The 15,527-nt window shown below is 44.4% G+C and overlaps 1 protein-coding gene across 7 annotated transcripts in view; it reads right to left on the bottom strand.

Annotated features, from left to right (window-relative positions):
• The window catches only part of LOC127449634 (piggyBac transposable element-derived protein 3-like), a 201,945-nt gene that overhangs the window by 177,347 nt on the left and 9,071 nt on the right, over positions 1-15,527 (bottom strand). For all 7 annotated transcript variants that reach the window (XR_007898764.1, XR_007898765.1, XM_051713167.1 and 4 more), the window contains exon 2: positions 10,345-10,466. Coding sequence is in view for 2 of the 7 variants with exons in the window: in XM_051713167.1 (XP_051569127.1) it covers positions 10,345-10,466 (122 nt within the window). In the remaining 5 variants the exon portion in view is untranslated. The remainder of the gene's footprint in view (positions 1-10,344; positions 10,467-15,527) is intronic.

Here is a 15,527-nt window from a genome sequence, read left to right as displayed (position 1 = left end):
TCAGTGATGAAGTGGTCTCATATGCATCAACCCGAGCAGTGTGGCAACCGTTGAGGATGCTATACGCCCCAAGAGCCTCTGAAAATGTTTCAGTGGAACCACTGTCTTCTGTCTGAATGCCTTCAGACAGTTCAGCACCGACTGTGCACGCTCGTTCATGAGGTGTGCTGTGATTGAGACCGAGTCCAACTCTAAGCCGAGAAAAGAGATGCTCTGAACTGGGGAGAGTTTGCTCTTTTCCCAGTTGACCCGAAGCCCCAGTCGGCTGAGGTGCATGAGCACCAGGTCCCTGTGCGCACACAACACATCCCAAGAGTGAGCTAGGATTAGCCAGTCGTTGAGATAATTGAGGATGCGGACGCCCACTTCCCTTAGCGGGGCAAGGGCTGCCTCTGCAACTTTCACGAAGACGCGAGGGGACAAGGACAGGCCGAAGGGGAGGACCTTGTACTGGTACGCCCAGCCCTGGAAAGCAAACCACAGGAAGGGTCTGTGTCGAGGCAAGACCGAGACATGCAAGTACGCTTCCTTCAGGTCTACCGCCGCGAACCAATCTTGATGCCGGACGCTCATTAAAATGTGTTTTTCTCTTGAACGGGAGTCTGTGAAAGGCCCGGTTCAGTACTCGCAGGTCCAAGATTGGCCGCAACCCACTGCCTTTCTTCGGTACGATGAAGTATGTGCTGTAAAACCCCTTCTTCATCTCGGCTGGAGGGACAGGCTCTATCGCACCCTTCCGTAGAAGGGTAGTGATCACCGCACACAAGGCAGCGGCGTTCTCGCTCTTCACCGAGGTGAAGCAGACGCTGCTGAACCTGGGCGGGTGCCTGGCGAACTGAATCGCATAGCCGAGTCGGACGGTCTGGGTCAGCCATCGTGATGGGTTGGAAAGCGCGAGCCACGTGTCCAAACTTCGGGAGAGGGGGACCAAGGGGATAATTACGTCGGACGTACCGGCGGGTGGGGCTTCGCGGCGGGGTGGAGCCTGAGGCACCACGTCAAGGGGGCTCGAACCCCGTGGCTGTGCTGAGTCCAGAGACATCGAAGCACTTACCTGGCTCCTGACGCCCACCATAAGATTGGTTGAGGAGGGGGGAGGAGGAACAGTCCATTGGAACCAACCCGATGTGGGCATGTTTGTGCCACAGCTGGGCGTGCTGGGGCGGGGGGTCCGCCGCTGGAGCACCAAACCTGCCAAAATGGGATGGTGGATGGTGGTCGTTATGTTGTTGAAGTTTTGGGTACCGCAGCCTCCTGGGCATTCGGCGAAAATAAAATAAAAGATTCTCCTCCCAGCCCTCCACCGGGGGACGGAGTGGTCTGTTTAACAGCTCCGTAGAAGCGGGTCTTCTCGTCCCTGGGTCGTCCATCTCAGGGGCGCTTCGAAGCCTTCCAAGGGTTCTTGGTGGCCGGCCGTGAGATGGGTGGTGTCTGATTCCTGCGGTGGGCTCCATGCCGGGGCCGGGCCGCGGGGGCAGGCTGTGGCGAAGCCGGTGCTGTTGCTGCAGGAGGACACCCTTGGCGATGAACAGACAGGTTGCGGGGTAGGATGTGTTGAATGGCTTCCGTCTGCTGCTTCACTGCCGAAGAAAGAACACCACTTAGCGAACAAACGCCACTTAAAGGCATACAGGCGCCTCGTAGAGGGAGCCCTAGCCTGAATGATCATGTCTACCACCACAGGTGGTAGGCCACTTAGGTCTTCCGCGTCCTGTCCAAGGGCCAGACGTGGAGATTCCAGAGGTCTGTTCGCGGGTGCCAGATGGTGCCCCGTCCCTGAGATAGAAGGTCCTTCCTCAGGGGAATTCACCAGGGGGGCTGTCGCGAGGAGCGAGAGGTCCGAGAACCACGTCTGGGTGGGCCAGTAGGGTGCTACTAGGACAATCTTCTCCTCGTCCTCCCTGACCTTGCATAGGGTCTGTGCAAGTAGGCTCACTGGGGGAAACGCGTATTTGTGTAGTCCAGGGGGCCAGCTGTGTGCCAGCGTGTCTATACTGAGGGGTGCCTTGGTCAGGGCGTACCAAAAAGGGCAGTGGGAGGATTCCCGGGAAGTAAACAGGTCTACCTGTACTTGACCGAATCGACTCCAAATCAGCTGGACCACCTGGAGGTGGAGTCTCCACTCTCCCCTGAGCATAACCTGTCATGACTGTGCATCCGCTGCGATGTTGAGGTCGCCCGGGATGTGAGTGGCTCGTAGCGACTTGAGGCGCTGCTGACTCCAGAGGAGGAGACAGAGGGCGAGTTGTGACATGCAACGGAAGCGTAGACCACCTTGACAGTTGATGTACACTACCGTCGCCGTGTTGTCTGTCTGGACCAACACGTTCTTGCCCTGGATCAATGGCCGGAACCTCCGCAGGGCGAGAATTACTGCTAACAACTTGAGGCAGTTGATATGCCAACGCAGCCGCGGGCCAGTCCAGGAGCCGGCGGCTGTGTGCCCATTGTATACGGCACCCCAGCCCGACTTGGAGGCGTCCGTTGTGACCACGACACATCTGGAGACCTGCTCTAGGGGAACCCCTGCCCGTAGAAATGCATGGTCAGTCCAAGGGCTGAAGAGGCAGCGACAGTTCAGCGTGATGACCACGCGATGTGTCCCGCGGCACCACGCCCATCTTGGGACTCGAGTCTGAAGTCAGTGCTGACTTCTCATATGCATCATATGCATCAACCCGAGCAGTGTGGCAACCGTTGAGGATGCTATACGCCCCAAGAGCCTCTGAAAATGTTTCAGTGGAACCACTGTCTTCTGTCTGAATGCCTTCAGACAGTTCAGCACCGACTGTGCGCGCTCGTTCATGAGGTGTGCTGTGATTGAGACCGAGTCCAACTCTAAGCCGAGAAAAGAGATGCTCTGAACTGGGAAGAGCTTGCTCTTTTCCCAGTTGACCCGAAGCCCCAGTCGGCTGAGGTGCATGAGCACCAGGTCCCTGTGCGCACACAATACATCCCGAGAGTGAGCTAGGATTAGCCAGTCGTTGAGATAATTGAGGATGCGGACGCCCACTTCCCTTAGCGGGGCAAGGGCTGCCTCTGCAACTTTCACGAAGACGCGAGGGGACAAGGACAGGCCGAAGGGGAGGACCTTGTACTGGTACGCCCAGCCCTGGAAAGCAAACCACAGGAAGGGTCTGTGTCGAGGCAAGACCGAGACATGCAAGTACGCTTCCTTCAGGTCTACCGCCGCGAACCAATCTTGATGCCGGACGCTCATTAAAATGTGTTTTTCTCTTGAACGGGAGTCTGTGAAAGGCCCGGTTCAGTACTCGCAGGTCCAAGATTGGCCGCAACCCACTGCCTTTCTTCGGTACGATGAAGTATGTGCTGTAAAACCCCTTCTTCATCTCGGCTGGAGGGACAGGCTCTATCGCACCCTTCCATAGAAGGGTAGTGATCACCGCACACAAGGCAGTGGCGTTCTCGCTCTTCACCGAGGTGAAGCAGACGCTGCTGAACCTGGGCGGGTGCCTGGTGAACTGAATCGCATAGCCGAGTCGGACGGTCTGGGTCAGCCATCGCGATGGGTTGGAAATCGCGAGCCACGTGTTCAAACTTCGGGCGAGGGGGACCAAGGGGATAATTACGTCGGACATACTGGCGGGTGGGGCCTCGCGGCGGGGTGGAGCCTGAGGCGCCACGTCAAGGGGGCTCGAACCCTGTGGCTGTGCTGAGTCCAGAGACATCGAAGCACTTACCTGGCTCCTGACGCCCACCATAAGATTGGTTGAGGAGGGGGGAGGAGGAACAGTCCATTGGAACCAACCCGTTGTGGGCATGTTTGTGCCACAGCTGGGCGTGCTGGGGCGGGGGGTCCGCCGCTGGAGCACCAAACCTGCCAAAATGGGACAGTGGATGGTGGTCGTTATGTTGTTGAAGTTTTGGGTACCGCAGCCTCCTGGGCATTCGGCAAAAATAAAATAAAAGATTCTCCTCCCGGCCCTCCACCGGGGGACGGAGTGGTCTGTTTAACAGCTCCGTAGAAGCAGGTCTCCTCGTCCCTGGGTCGTCCATCTCAGGGGCGCTTCGAAGCCTTCCTAGGTTTCTTGGCGGCCGGCCGTGAGATGGGTGGTGTCTGATTCCTGCGGTGGGCTCCATGCCGGGGCCGGGCCACGGGGGCAGGCTGTGGCGAAGCCGGTGCTGTTGCTGCAGGAGGACACCCTTGGCGATGAACAGACGGGTTGCGGGGTAGGACGTGTTGAATGGCTTCCATCTGCTGCTTCACCGCCGAGAACTGCTGGGCAAAGTCCTCGACGGTGTCACTGAACAGGCCAACCTGGGAGATGGGGGCGTCAAGGAACCGTGCCTTGTCAGCCTCTCTCATGTTGACCAGGTTGAGCCAAAGTTGGCATTCCTGGACCACCAGGGTGGACATCACCTGCCCGAGAGACCGTGCCGTGACCTTCATTGCCCGGAGAGTGAGGTCGGTCGCCGAGCACAGTTCCTGCATCAATCCCGGGTCAGAACTACCCTCGTGCAGCTCTTTTAGCGCCTTGGCTTGGTGTACCTGCTGGAGAGCCATGGCATGCAGGGCAGAGGCGGCTTGTCCAGCGGCATCATAGGCCTTAGCCGTCAGAGACAATGTAAACCTACAGGCCCTGGATGGAAGCTTCAGGCGCCCACGCCAGGTGGTAGCGCTCTGCGAGTATAAGTGCACCACGAGCGCCTTATCCACCTGGGGGATCACCGAATACCCCTTGGCTGCCCCACCATCGAGGGTAGTGAGAGCGGGGGTGCTGAAGGATTGGGACCGGGTAGTAAAAGGTGCCCCCCATGATCTTGTCAGCTCCTCATGCACTTCCAGGAAGAAAGGAACCGGGGCGGGGCATGGCCGTGAGTAACGCTCTGGGCCCAGGACCCAATCATCGAGCCGCGAGGGTTCAGGGGAGAGTGGAGGGTTCCACTCTAGCCCGACGCTTGCGGCTGCCCGGGAAAGCATGTCCGTCATCTCCGTGTCGGCCTGAGACTGGACAACTACACCCAGAGGGGGAAGCCCAGCTGAAGCCTCCACATCAGAGTGATGAAAAAAATTATTAAAATTATAATTATTAATTATAATTATTATAATTATTATAATTAAATTATAATTAAATTATAATTATAATTATAATTAGAGTGGATGAGCCCACTCTCCGATGCTGCGCTCGATAGCTCATCGTCTTCCCGGGCCCCGAATAAGAGGTCGAACTCGCCCTGAGATGAGGCGGCGGTCTCATCCGAGAGCCCGACCGTGGCAAATGAGCGTGCTGAGGAATGGGAGGTCCGTGGGGGGTTACCCGGCGGAGGTTTACCCATTGGAGTCCCCAAATCGCCCCAAGGGCTAACCGACACGGCCTCATACCCGTAGGAACAAGGACCGATGCGGGGAGCCTCTGGGGTGACTTGCTTTCTTTCAAGCCGTGACCGCAATGTTGCCATGGTCATGTTCTCGCAATGAGGACAAGACCCATCCACAAATTAAATCTCTGTGTGTGCAGCGCCCAGACACATAAGACAGCGATCGTGGCCGTCAGAATTGGAGAGATAACGACTGCAACCAGGAATAACACACAAACGGAAAGGCATCTTTAAAAAGACGTTCTGTGTGTGCCGCTCTTTTAGAATTGAAAATATACTCTTTTATTAGAATATACTATTTTCTTTGTTCTGCCGAAGCGGGTGCAGAGGGGGAGAAGCCGCTGAAATGCATCGTAAATCCAGCAGTTTGAGGTGAACGGTAGAGAGAATTGAATTCAGTGCACTGAATGCATCCGCTCGGCTCCAAAGAGAAAATCTGAATGAGTGGTTGCATACCAGCTCCTTTTATACCCGTATGTCCGGGGTAGTGGCATGCAAATTCCACTCGCCAATTCCCATTGGCCTTTTTTCAAAAGGCAGAGGTGTTTGGGGCTCCCAAGAATGACCCTTAGTGTTACTACATCGACACAACATCGAGTGAGTGACAGATAGGGAATACCTCAGAGATGTATAAACGCCTATGTCAAATACTGTATATTTTAAAGTGCATGTGATTTTTACTGTTATATAAGATAATTATATGCATATTATATTAACTTATTAACTGAAGTAATTATATATATATATATATATATATATATATATATATATATATATATATATATATATATATATATTATAGTTATAGTTATAGTTCAGAATGCGATATGGCCCTATATCAGCACTGCTGTGATTCGGCCACAGGTAGGTAATCACAGCAGTGCTGATTTAGGGCCATATAGCACGATTGCGAGTGTGATATTGCTTATATACAACAGTTCAATGAACAAGTAAATTTAAAAAAATTAGGAAAAACTGAGTACGGTCACAAAAAACGCATTTGTGCATGGAACTTTCTTACGTGACGGATCAGAATCTGCCATTGCTGGTTCAAACCAAATGATGCATCCAAGCCTCTCAAAAACATCACTTCAGAACTACTAGTATCACAGCTTGGGCTTTTTCTAACATGTTATTGGAGAAACAAGGATGTGTGTGTGTGTGTGTGTGTGTGTGTGTGTGTGTGTGTGTGTGAGTGTGTGTGTGTGTGTGTGAGAGAGAGAGAGAGAGAGAGAGAGAGAGAGAGAGAGAGAGAGAGAGAGAGAGAGAGAGAGAGATGGAGCGTGTGCAATCACCTGTTGATGATGCTGTAGTCTGTTAGTCAGCTTTATGAAGATAATGTAATTTTGGTCAAATTCATCCTATTTCTCAGTGGAAAAATAGCCGTCCAAGTGGGAGTATTCCTCCCTATTTCATGGTAGCCAGTGCGCAAGAGTCATTCACTACTATAGAAACTACAGTCTCCTCTGCCATGTTGAACAGTACTTTCTCTCCAATGTGGAAACTCCAGTAAGAGGTAGGCACCTTGAGTTTGTGTAATTAATCAGTCTGTTGTGTCTCTCAGGTGTAATGAGCCTTAATGCTGAAGTTATTAGTTTAAAGCTGTTTAAAGCTACTTCCTAGCTTTAGTAGTGTATTAGTAATCCGAGCGATCACGGAGTGCTGTTGAATTTAAAAACTGAGTTACGCTGACTCACTTCACGTCACCAACTGGCTCATATTACACAAAAAAATGGTCTTTTGCCTCCACCTGCTGGCTAAAATATGTAATGTCACAATATTAAATGTAAAGAGACAGATAGCTCTTAACACATCTGCACTGCTCTTACACTTTAGTTTAGAACGGCACGAACACAAGCGGTGTGATACACACAGTGAAGCGTCCGCGTGCTGATGGTGTGAGACCATCAGTACTCATGGAACTAACTGTTGTATATACTAATATACATATTCATATTTATTTATAATTAATAATATATCAATACAATTTATAGTAATAAAAAATATCTTTATAAATAAAGAAGCAGACTCTGAAGCTGTGTCAACATCACTAGCTTGAACCCTGGTTAATATTGAAACATACTGAACCTCTGCAACTGTTATTGCATATTTCCATAAAGGACATTGTACAATCTGTCACACAAATACAATTTCAATTCTCTCATTCATTGAATTCCATGTATTTTAACTTAATCAGATTCATCAAATGTACATGTATAATTTTTTCAGTGTGTAAAAATGGGACATGATCCGTCTTTCAAAATGGACTAAGTGAACTGTAAAATTAAGACAAATCCTTCAGCACTCTTTGTCACATTTGAAAAATGCCTCTTTTGATCACTATAATCTCACTATGGATTTGGACTCTCTATTTTGGAAAACTTTAGGCATGACAGCAGGGGAAATCTGCTGCAATTTCGTTCTGGAAAACAATAAGCTTGGCTTCTGTGTTTTTGCTTGTATGTGTTTTTGTGTGCATGTGCATATGTTTGTGGCTGTCTTGGTACTGTGGGCTGTTTTGGAAAAACAGGATAGATCTGTGGTAGATGCAGAGACCCAGTGTTATGGAAAGGCCACTGATTAAACAGGGTTTAGTGGGACTTTCAATTCATTCAGCATGAGAAGGCAAAAAGCCCAGAGAATAGCATTAACTGTCATTAACTGCTGAGACAAGTGATCACACTGCTGACAGATCACAGTTATAGTCAAAACAGAGGAGTACAAAAGCAGAGACAGGCACAATCAAAATGAGCTTTAAGCATTTGCACTGAAAGGTCCAGCTAATTACCACAATTACTTTAAAATACAGAGGGATTCCTACGTATTTATTTGCTTGTGCATTCTTTGCATCATCCACATGAGCATCGTGTTTAGAGTGTGTTGATAACTGTGCGTTCTTTGGCTAATGAAGTTGCCTAATACACATTAGAAGGCACTTTCCATGAATACAGTACACTGTGGATTTATTTATTTTTTTTCTAAAGCATTAAAGGCACAAATCCCATGTTTGTTTGTTTGTTTGTTTGTTGTAGGTCTATCTGAGATCTATGTTACATAAACTAATATTGGACATAAATTAATGTAGCATGAAAAGTAGCACATTTACACGTCTACCCACCTCAAGGTCATGACCTTCTCAACTGCATTCTAGTAAAAAAGATAACATAAATGCATACAACAATGTCTTAATTTTGACATAATCTGTTGAACTGATATTTAACTCATTGTAGAAAAGACTATTCTGGGCTCCAGACTGTGGCCATTTTTCCTAACAGTGCGATTAAACTTTGCAAGGGGTCGCACTGGTGCGATTACAAAGTTGGCTTACTCTCTGATTGGGCCCTCTCGTTTTTTGTTGTGCATGAGACATATCAAACGACAAATGTTCCAATAGCAAAAGGAAACAGCTCTACCCGGATCAGTCAGCGTGACTCAAGGTTCAGTGCGCATATCAGCGCAGAGACGTGCATTTACGCTTGGACCGGTCTCAAGTGCTCAGCCTCCCAGATCATCATAAACAGTGCTGCGAGAAGCACGGGCTGGGTCGCGGATTCTGCATTGAATATTTTTTAAAACCTCTATGAAAAACCAAAACGTGTCCATAATTAAACAAGTTAAAAATCTTATTAAATGGCCCCAACATTCTAAACAGCATTGAAAAAGAATAAAGGAACAGACAGAACAGACTGTCAATCCACACATCACAGATATTAAGAAATTTACCATGAACTTCAACTATCAGTATATCGGGGTAGTGAGGGAATACAATTTAATTTCTGGATGTGTTTTTCGTATGACAAAATGGCATAATTTTTTTATGGTTACTGTCCATGTAATCATGGTTTTACTTTTACCTTTGGTTACTATGATCTTAATGCAAATACCACAATTAAAACTATGGATACAATGAAACTTTCCTTCTGTGTAAAATCTTTTCAAATGCTCTTTGATTGTAGAAAAGGCTTTGTTTGTCTTCAGATGATAAACAAGATCCTATATTTTAATCAACAAGATCCTGATGAAAAGAAACCAAGAAAATCAATTCCCACTGTCACACCATCATAACCAGACGCGACGCAGCAACACGTGATAAATGGTATCTTTTCCGTTAAAGATTTTTTCCTAACCTGCCGCAACAGGGCATTCTATATATATATATATATATATATATATATATATATATATATATATATATATATATATATATATATATAAAATTTCTAACTTCAGGCTATATACCATATTCCTTATTATATACCATATGTATACCATATTCGTGAAAAGTGCCCGAAACAAAATGGAAGAAGATAATTTTAACCAGGTAAAATGAGAAATACCTGCTCTGAAGTCTCTGAAATGTTTCCAAACTTTAAGTGTTTATATCAGTACCTCAGTCTCATTTCCTCTGCTATACAATTCATTTGTGCTTTCACAGAGCAGGTTTAATTATAAAGAACTAAGTACAGGAAGTATCGGCTGTTATTAATCATTCCAGTGGGCTATTGATATCTGGAGTGCAGTGATGATGTACGACGAGCCGTGATTATTTATCACCTTGCCCACTCACACTGTGCTTGCCTTGAGAGGCCGGGGTTAGAGAGGCCCCCTACCACCTCCACCTCCAGGACTTAATGTAGTGCAGAGCCAGAGGAGGGTACATGAACGCCTCAGCTATAAAACAAAAGATGTCCAGCTACACCCCAACAAAATACAAAATACACACCCAGCCAGGCTCTCTGATGTCTTCATTAAAAAGAAAAATTGTGAGGATGCAAAAGAATCACTATAAAGCTTTCAGCATAGTGTTACGTGGCCTGCACAAGGAAGGGAAAAGGGAACAGCCTGGGTGGTGATAAGATTGCATGGTGTAAATTCAGAAGATAACTTTATTGTTTGTTGATTTTGACGCATCTAGATAATGGTAGATGTGGTACAGTAGATAAAAATATGTTATTCTATAGATTCAAAATGTGGTCAGCAAGTCCACTAAATTGCTGACTATACCTTTCTGATCCAGGTGAGCAGGCAGCTGTGGTGAGCCATTAGGTTCTTACAGTCACAGAAGGTTTTCAGTGGATCCCCACCAACCAGGCCCACATCTCGGCAAATGAAGCACTCTGATTCATCTGCCAAAAGAGGAAATGAGAGAGCTTTAACCCTGAAGATGAACCCTGTGTAAGAGGAGTGAGCTGCTCTAGAAAAGTGACAAAATGTGTCTTCATGACCCACAGCTCTAGATAAGACGCTCTTCATGAATAGGGTACATAATAGGGCCTTAAACTTTTTATTTATTTATTTTTTTCAACAAAAGGAGGCACTTAACCTTTATAAAATGTTGATACAACCTCAGCAAGTCTAACTAAATGTAGGCATATTATATGAGCTTTTTTATTTTCTGCTAAATTTTGAAATACATTTTGGGTATATAAAAAAAGTAATGGGTCACCAAATTGTATCCTTTTCGAGGAAAGTGCCAAATATGTGTTTGCATACTTGAGTAATTAACTAGCTGACATTAGATTGGAACATACAGATTCACCAACTTGTAAAGAGTACTACTGCATGCCACGAGAACCTTCAGTGCTTAATGGCATGCTGTAAAACAATCCATATTTTGAATGTCTGCCCATTACTGATTTTATGTAGGTATAATAACAAATTTCCGTAACATTAGGCATGGGTAATTATTTGATGACGATAGAGATGAATCAAGGTGTTTGTCTCTGATGCCTCACCTCATGCTAGCTGCTTATTTCCTAGTCATTTTTACATTTTGTCAAACCTAACAGTGATTGACAGAATTAGTTTTTGCTAAATCATTAACACACTCATTCTCTCAAAGTGTTGCAGCAACAACAATCTGAACAGAAAATTACAAACAATTTCCATAAACAAGGGGGAAAAAAACTATCTGCAGCAGAATAAGCAATCATGTCAAGCAATAGTTGCTTCGTAATGAAGACCTAATCAACCATTAACACCTAAGTGCTTGCAGGGAAAATAATTATCTCAGCTTTATGTATTCTGCAAAGTATTTATTAATAAATTAATCATGAACTATAGGAAGAGTAAGTCTTGGTACTTTTAAAAAAGTCATCTGTTGAAGGCTATCCATTAGAAACTGCTGTTAACTCAGCTGTCTGTTGGCTAACCCAGATATCTTCATGCTTAAAGGGATAGTTTACCCCAAAGGAGTTTACACAAAACAAGTTATCTAACAGAATGCCTAATATGCTATTTTCTATATATAAAAAAAATAAATAAAAAAAAATAAAAAAACGGAATGGTAATCACTGTAATCCCTAGTTCCAATCCACTTTCATTGTATGGAAAAGCTCAGCTTGGACATTCTGATAAATGTCTCTTTTTGTGTTCCAATGGAAAAGGAAAGTCATACTGGATTGAAACAATAGGAGTGTGAGTGATGATGACAGAACTTTTGTTTCATGAACTATCCCTTTAATTTTACTAAAGATATGTGTATTTCACAATATTGTCCACCATTTCTTTGTTTGCAGGGTGTCTCTGGGTGGAGAAGAGAGTTTCTCCAGTGTCTGCCATGGAGGAGTGTGTGTCTAGATGTCTGCTTTGTGTCACGCTAGCAGACACTTCTTCATCCAGTCCCCAGACTGCTCGGCTGCCCAGTATTCACCGCCATATACATCAAAGTTCAGAGACGTTGGAGGTTAACGTCCAAGAAAAATGCAATTAGACCATTTGTCTATAAGGTCCAGCCATACTTTCAAGTCTTAATATAAGGGCAGTATAGAAAACAAACATGTCTTTATGAAAATGACTATGGAACCATTACTTATTTTTGTTTAATCACAATATTCCCAGCCATCTGTCAAATAGCATTTAAATCAACATCACATGGCATTCAGAGTCATTCATGAAGGGGAAAGTCATTCATGAAGGGGAATGCTCATAACAACTGTCTGTTGTTATGAACATATCAGTGATAGTCTTATCTTTACAGGGCTTGTAGAGGACAGGAGAAAATATGGTTATTATCATCTATCATTAAAGGCCGAATCTATGAGAAAGAGCAAAGTCAGATTACTGAGGCATTAATCTTGGACGAAGACCCCGACAATTTAAAAGGACATTGAGAGATCATGAAGTCAAGGCTATGTTTTACCCCACAGTGGACAATTCCCATTCCAACATAGTTGCATGACAACTTGTTATCAATCGTATGAGATGACAAAATCATAAGATATTGTACAACTTGGCTCATCTGAAAAGGTAGAACTTTTAGACGAACCAATCAACAAACAGAATATCAAATCGATACAAAACAGGTGCAAAAATATAGCCAGACTGATCTCACACTGAAATCAGAAACAGTAGGTTGACTTTTCTTCAGCTAAAATCTGTCTCTTCTAACCAAAATGCAAAATACTGCACCCACTGACCAAAGCAGTAAATGTTGTGGCGTGTATGGGCATGTGTGAGCTCCAGTTTACAGGTAAAATGTCCACGAAGGGGCGTCAAAAGCAAGTTGTGAAGCGTGTTGTTTTTAGCTGTACAAGCTGTAATACAATGAAGATGAATGCATATTTTATAAACTGTACCCCCCAACACAAACCCCAAACCTAAACGTAACCATCAGGGCTCGAGTTGAGGGGAGATGCGAGGGGATGCCATCCCCCGTGTTGCAAGAAATACCAAAAACCATCCCCCTTGTAAAACCACCATCCCCCCTTACCATCCCCTTTAGATCAGTTGTGTTATGTATTACTTAGAACTAATCATGCAAGTAAAATATTTAATTCTCTACATTTGATAAATAAGAGTGGTTTCTTCAGGTCCAGGAAACATATTACCACGACCCTCGTTCTGCTGGTCCGAGAAGTGCAGAGCCGCAAGAAAAATCCGCCAACCCTACATTTCATCCATGCGCTCGTCCGCAAACTCAATTACTTCCTGGTTTTAACGCGAGATCCGAACCCAGGTCTCACACACTGCTGATATAACAAGCTTCTGATCGCACAATAGTGGGAGGGTAAACACTCTGTAGTTGATGCAAATATGTCTGACAGGTGATGATGCTTGTCTGTAAGTCAGCATTATGTGGCCAATCCTAGGGTACCGGAACTCTTGGAAAACATGCCGACTTCCCGCGTGATCATGTTGATTTGAACTTTTCTACTATCCATCACTTTATTTGAAAAAAAAAAAAAAAAAAGGAAAGGTCTGTAAGCTAATTTGTTTGCTTATTCCATATTTATTTATAAAATACAAATGGCTGATGTTTCTCAATTAACTTGTTGTACGCTTCCCTCGTCTTGTTCCAAACCCCAATGTTTTCTTTCTTATGTGGTAAAATCATGGTTAGATTTAGGTTTGAGGTTTGTGTAATGAATAAAAATAAGGAAACATTGTAAGAATGCTCGCTCAAAAGCCAGAAGTTTCTTTTTCTTCCGTGGTACATAACTATGATCTTCCAGTTTGGGTGAGGGTTTACACTTTATGGTTAGGTTTGGATTTTTTTGTTTTTGTTTACATTTTTAGGGGTTAAACTTAGGAAAAATCATAATAACATTGTCTATTGTTCTCTATGGGAGTACAAGTAGTGCGTTTCAGATGAGTCATTTCGCATTATTATTACGACTTGTCATGAGACCATGTTGACCTGTTTGGAACATGGCGAACACAGACACACAGAGTGATACAAACAGTGAGGTATCCCAGTGCTGTTATACTAAAAATCAGCACTTTTGGAACATCACTTGTCCAGTCAGATTTGACAACTTGAACTAACTGTTGTTTAGTGTAACTTTTATCATTTCTAGGTCATGAAAACCGTGATTAGAAATTTTCCTTTTTTTTTCAAATGCCACAGTGTTGTTTGCAAGCAGGAAAGTTTAAGTCATGTCAAAAAAAAAGTTAATGCTCTACCTTGACAGTCAGAGTGAGTGTGTGCGTTTGTGCATGTAGGCGTGTGCTCACATTGCAGCAAGAGAGAGGAAGTGTGTGCCGCTCAAGCTGTGCAGTAATGAGAAGACTAACACGCACGTCTCATCCCATGACTGAGAAATGACCCTTCCCTCCCTCTCTCTTCCTCTTCTTCTCTCATCAGATCCTCCCTCACTCAGTGAGGTGTTTATTTAATGCCACTGTGACTGAAGCTTTTCTTAATTATGTTAAATACTGTCAGCCTTGATCAGACTCCACACTTAGCAATCACAGGTCCTCCCCTTACCCCCATCAAAGAGGAGCTGTGCACACACACACACACGCTAATGAATACAGACACAGAAGTACTAATGAAGGCACTCGTATGTTAATTGTTGAGATACACAAGCACAAACAGATTCGCTTAGTCTAACTTACCCAAAAACATTATGAACATATAAAAAAATAAACAATTTCAAAATAAAGCATATTACTTATACTTCATTAAGAAAAGATCATATCAGTATATAAATATAACTTTAAAGTATATTATTATAAGTTGTCAACTTAACCCATTGGTCAATTTCGTCTTCAATAATTATTGACTGTTTTGCTACAATAAAATGACAATATTCCCAAAAGTCAAATATTTATTTTATTTTCTACACCCAGCTTGCTGGTTTAATAAATTGGATATATTAATAAATTTTACTGGACAAATAAAAACCAAAAGTAAAATTAGTGACAAATATCCCCAAATGCCAGGGAGGATCAGAGGCTGTTCCTACTATTGCATAGCCAATCAGTTGTACTTTTATTTTAAAATACACCAACTTCTGTCAACCATGCCTTGACATGGAAAGATGTGAATGCAGAGAAATACAGACAAGACCCCAAAACCTATCTTTTCTCTGTAAATCAGCCAAGATACACGTTGCTTGAGCAATATTATAATAGCTACAACTTTGACAGACTGTTGGAACGAAATCACAGACTTCAATCCGGCACCCTGCGCACATACATCCATCTGGTGCAACCCTGACTTTTCAATCAACAAATTACTGATAAAAGGGAATAATTAGAAAGAGAAAAGCATGGCTCACTTGCACCACCTCTTTGAAAAGTATATATTTCTTAACATTTAGGATTTGATCCAAAAGTTCAGTATTGGAACAGTATCTGTTGTACAATATCTTCAAATAAAAAAGAGCAATAAAATCATAACAAATACATCAACTGACCTAATATTTTCCTACATTGATAATTAACTTTAGCAAATGGGCAGA

This window comes from Myxocyprinus asiaticus, chromosome 12 (genome assembly GCF_019703515.2).
Source record: "Myxocyprinus asiaticus isolate MX2 ecotype Aquarium Trade chromosome 12, UBuf_Myxa_2, whole genome shotgun sequence".
NCBI lineage: Eukaryota > Metazoa > Chordata > Actinopteri > Cypriniformes > Catostomidae > Myxocyprinus > Myxocyprinus asiaticus.
This window is presented reverse-complemented; position numbering and strand designations above follow the sequence as displayed.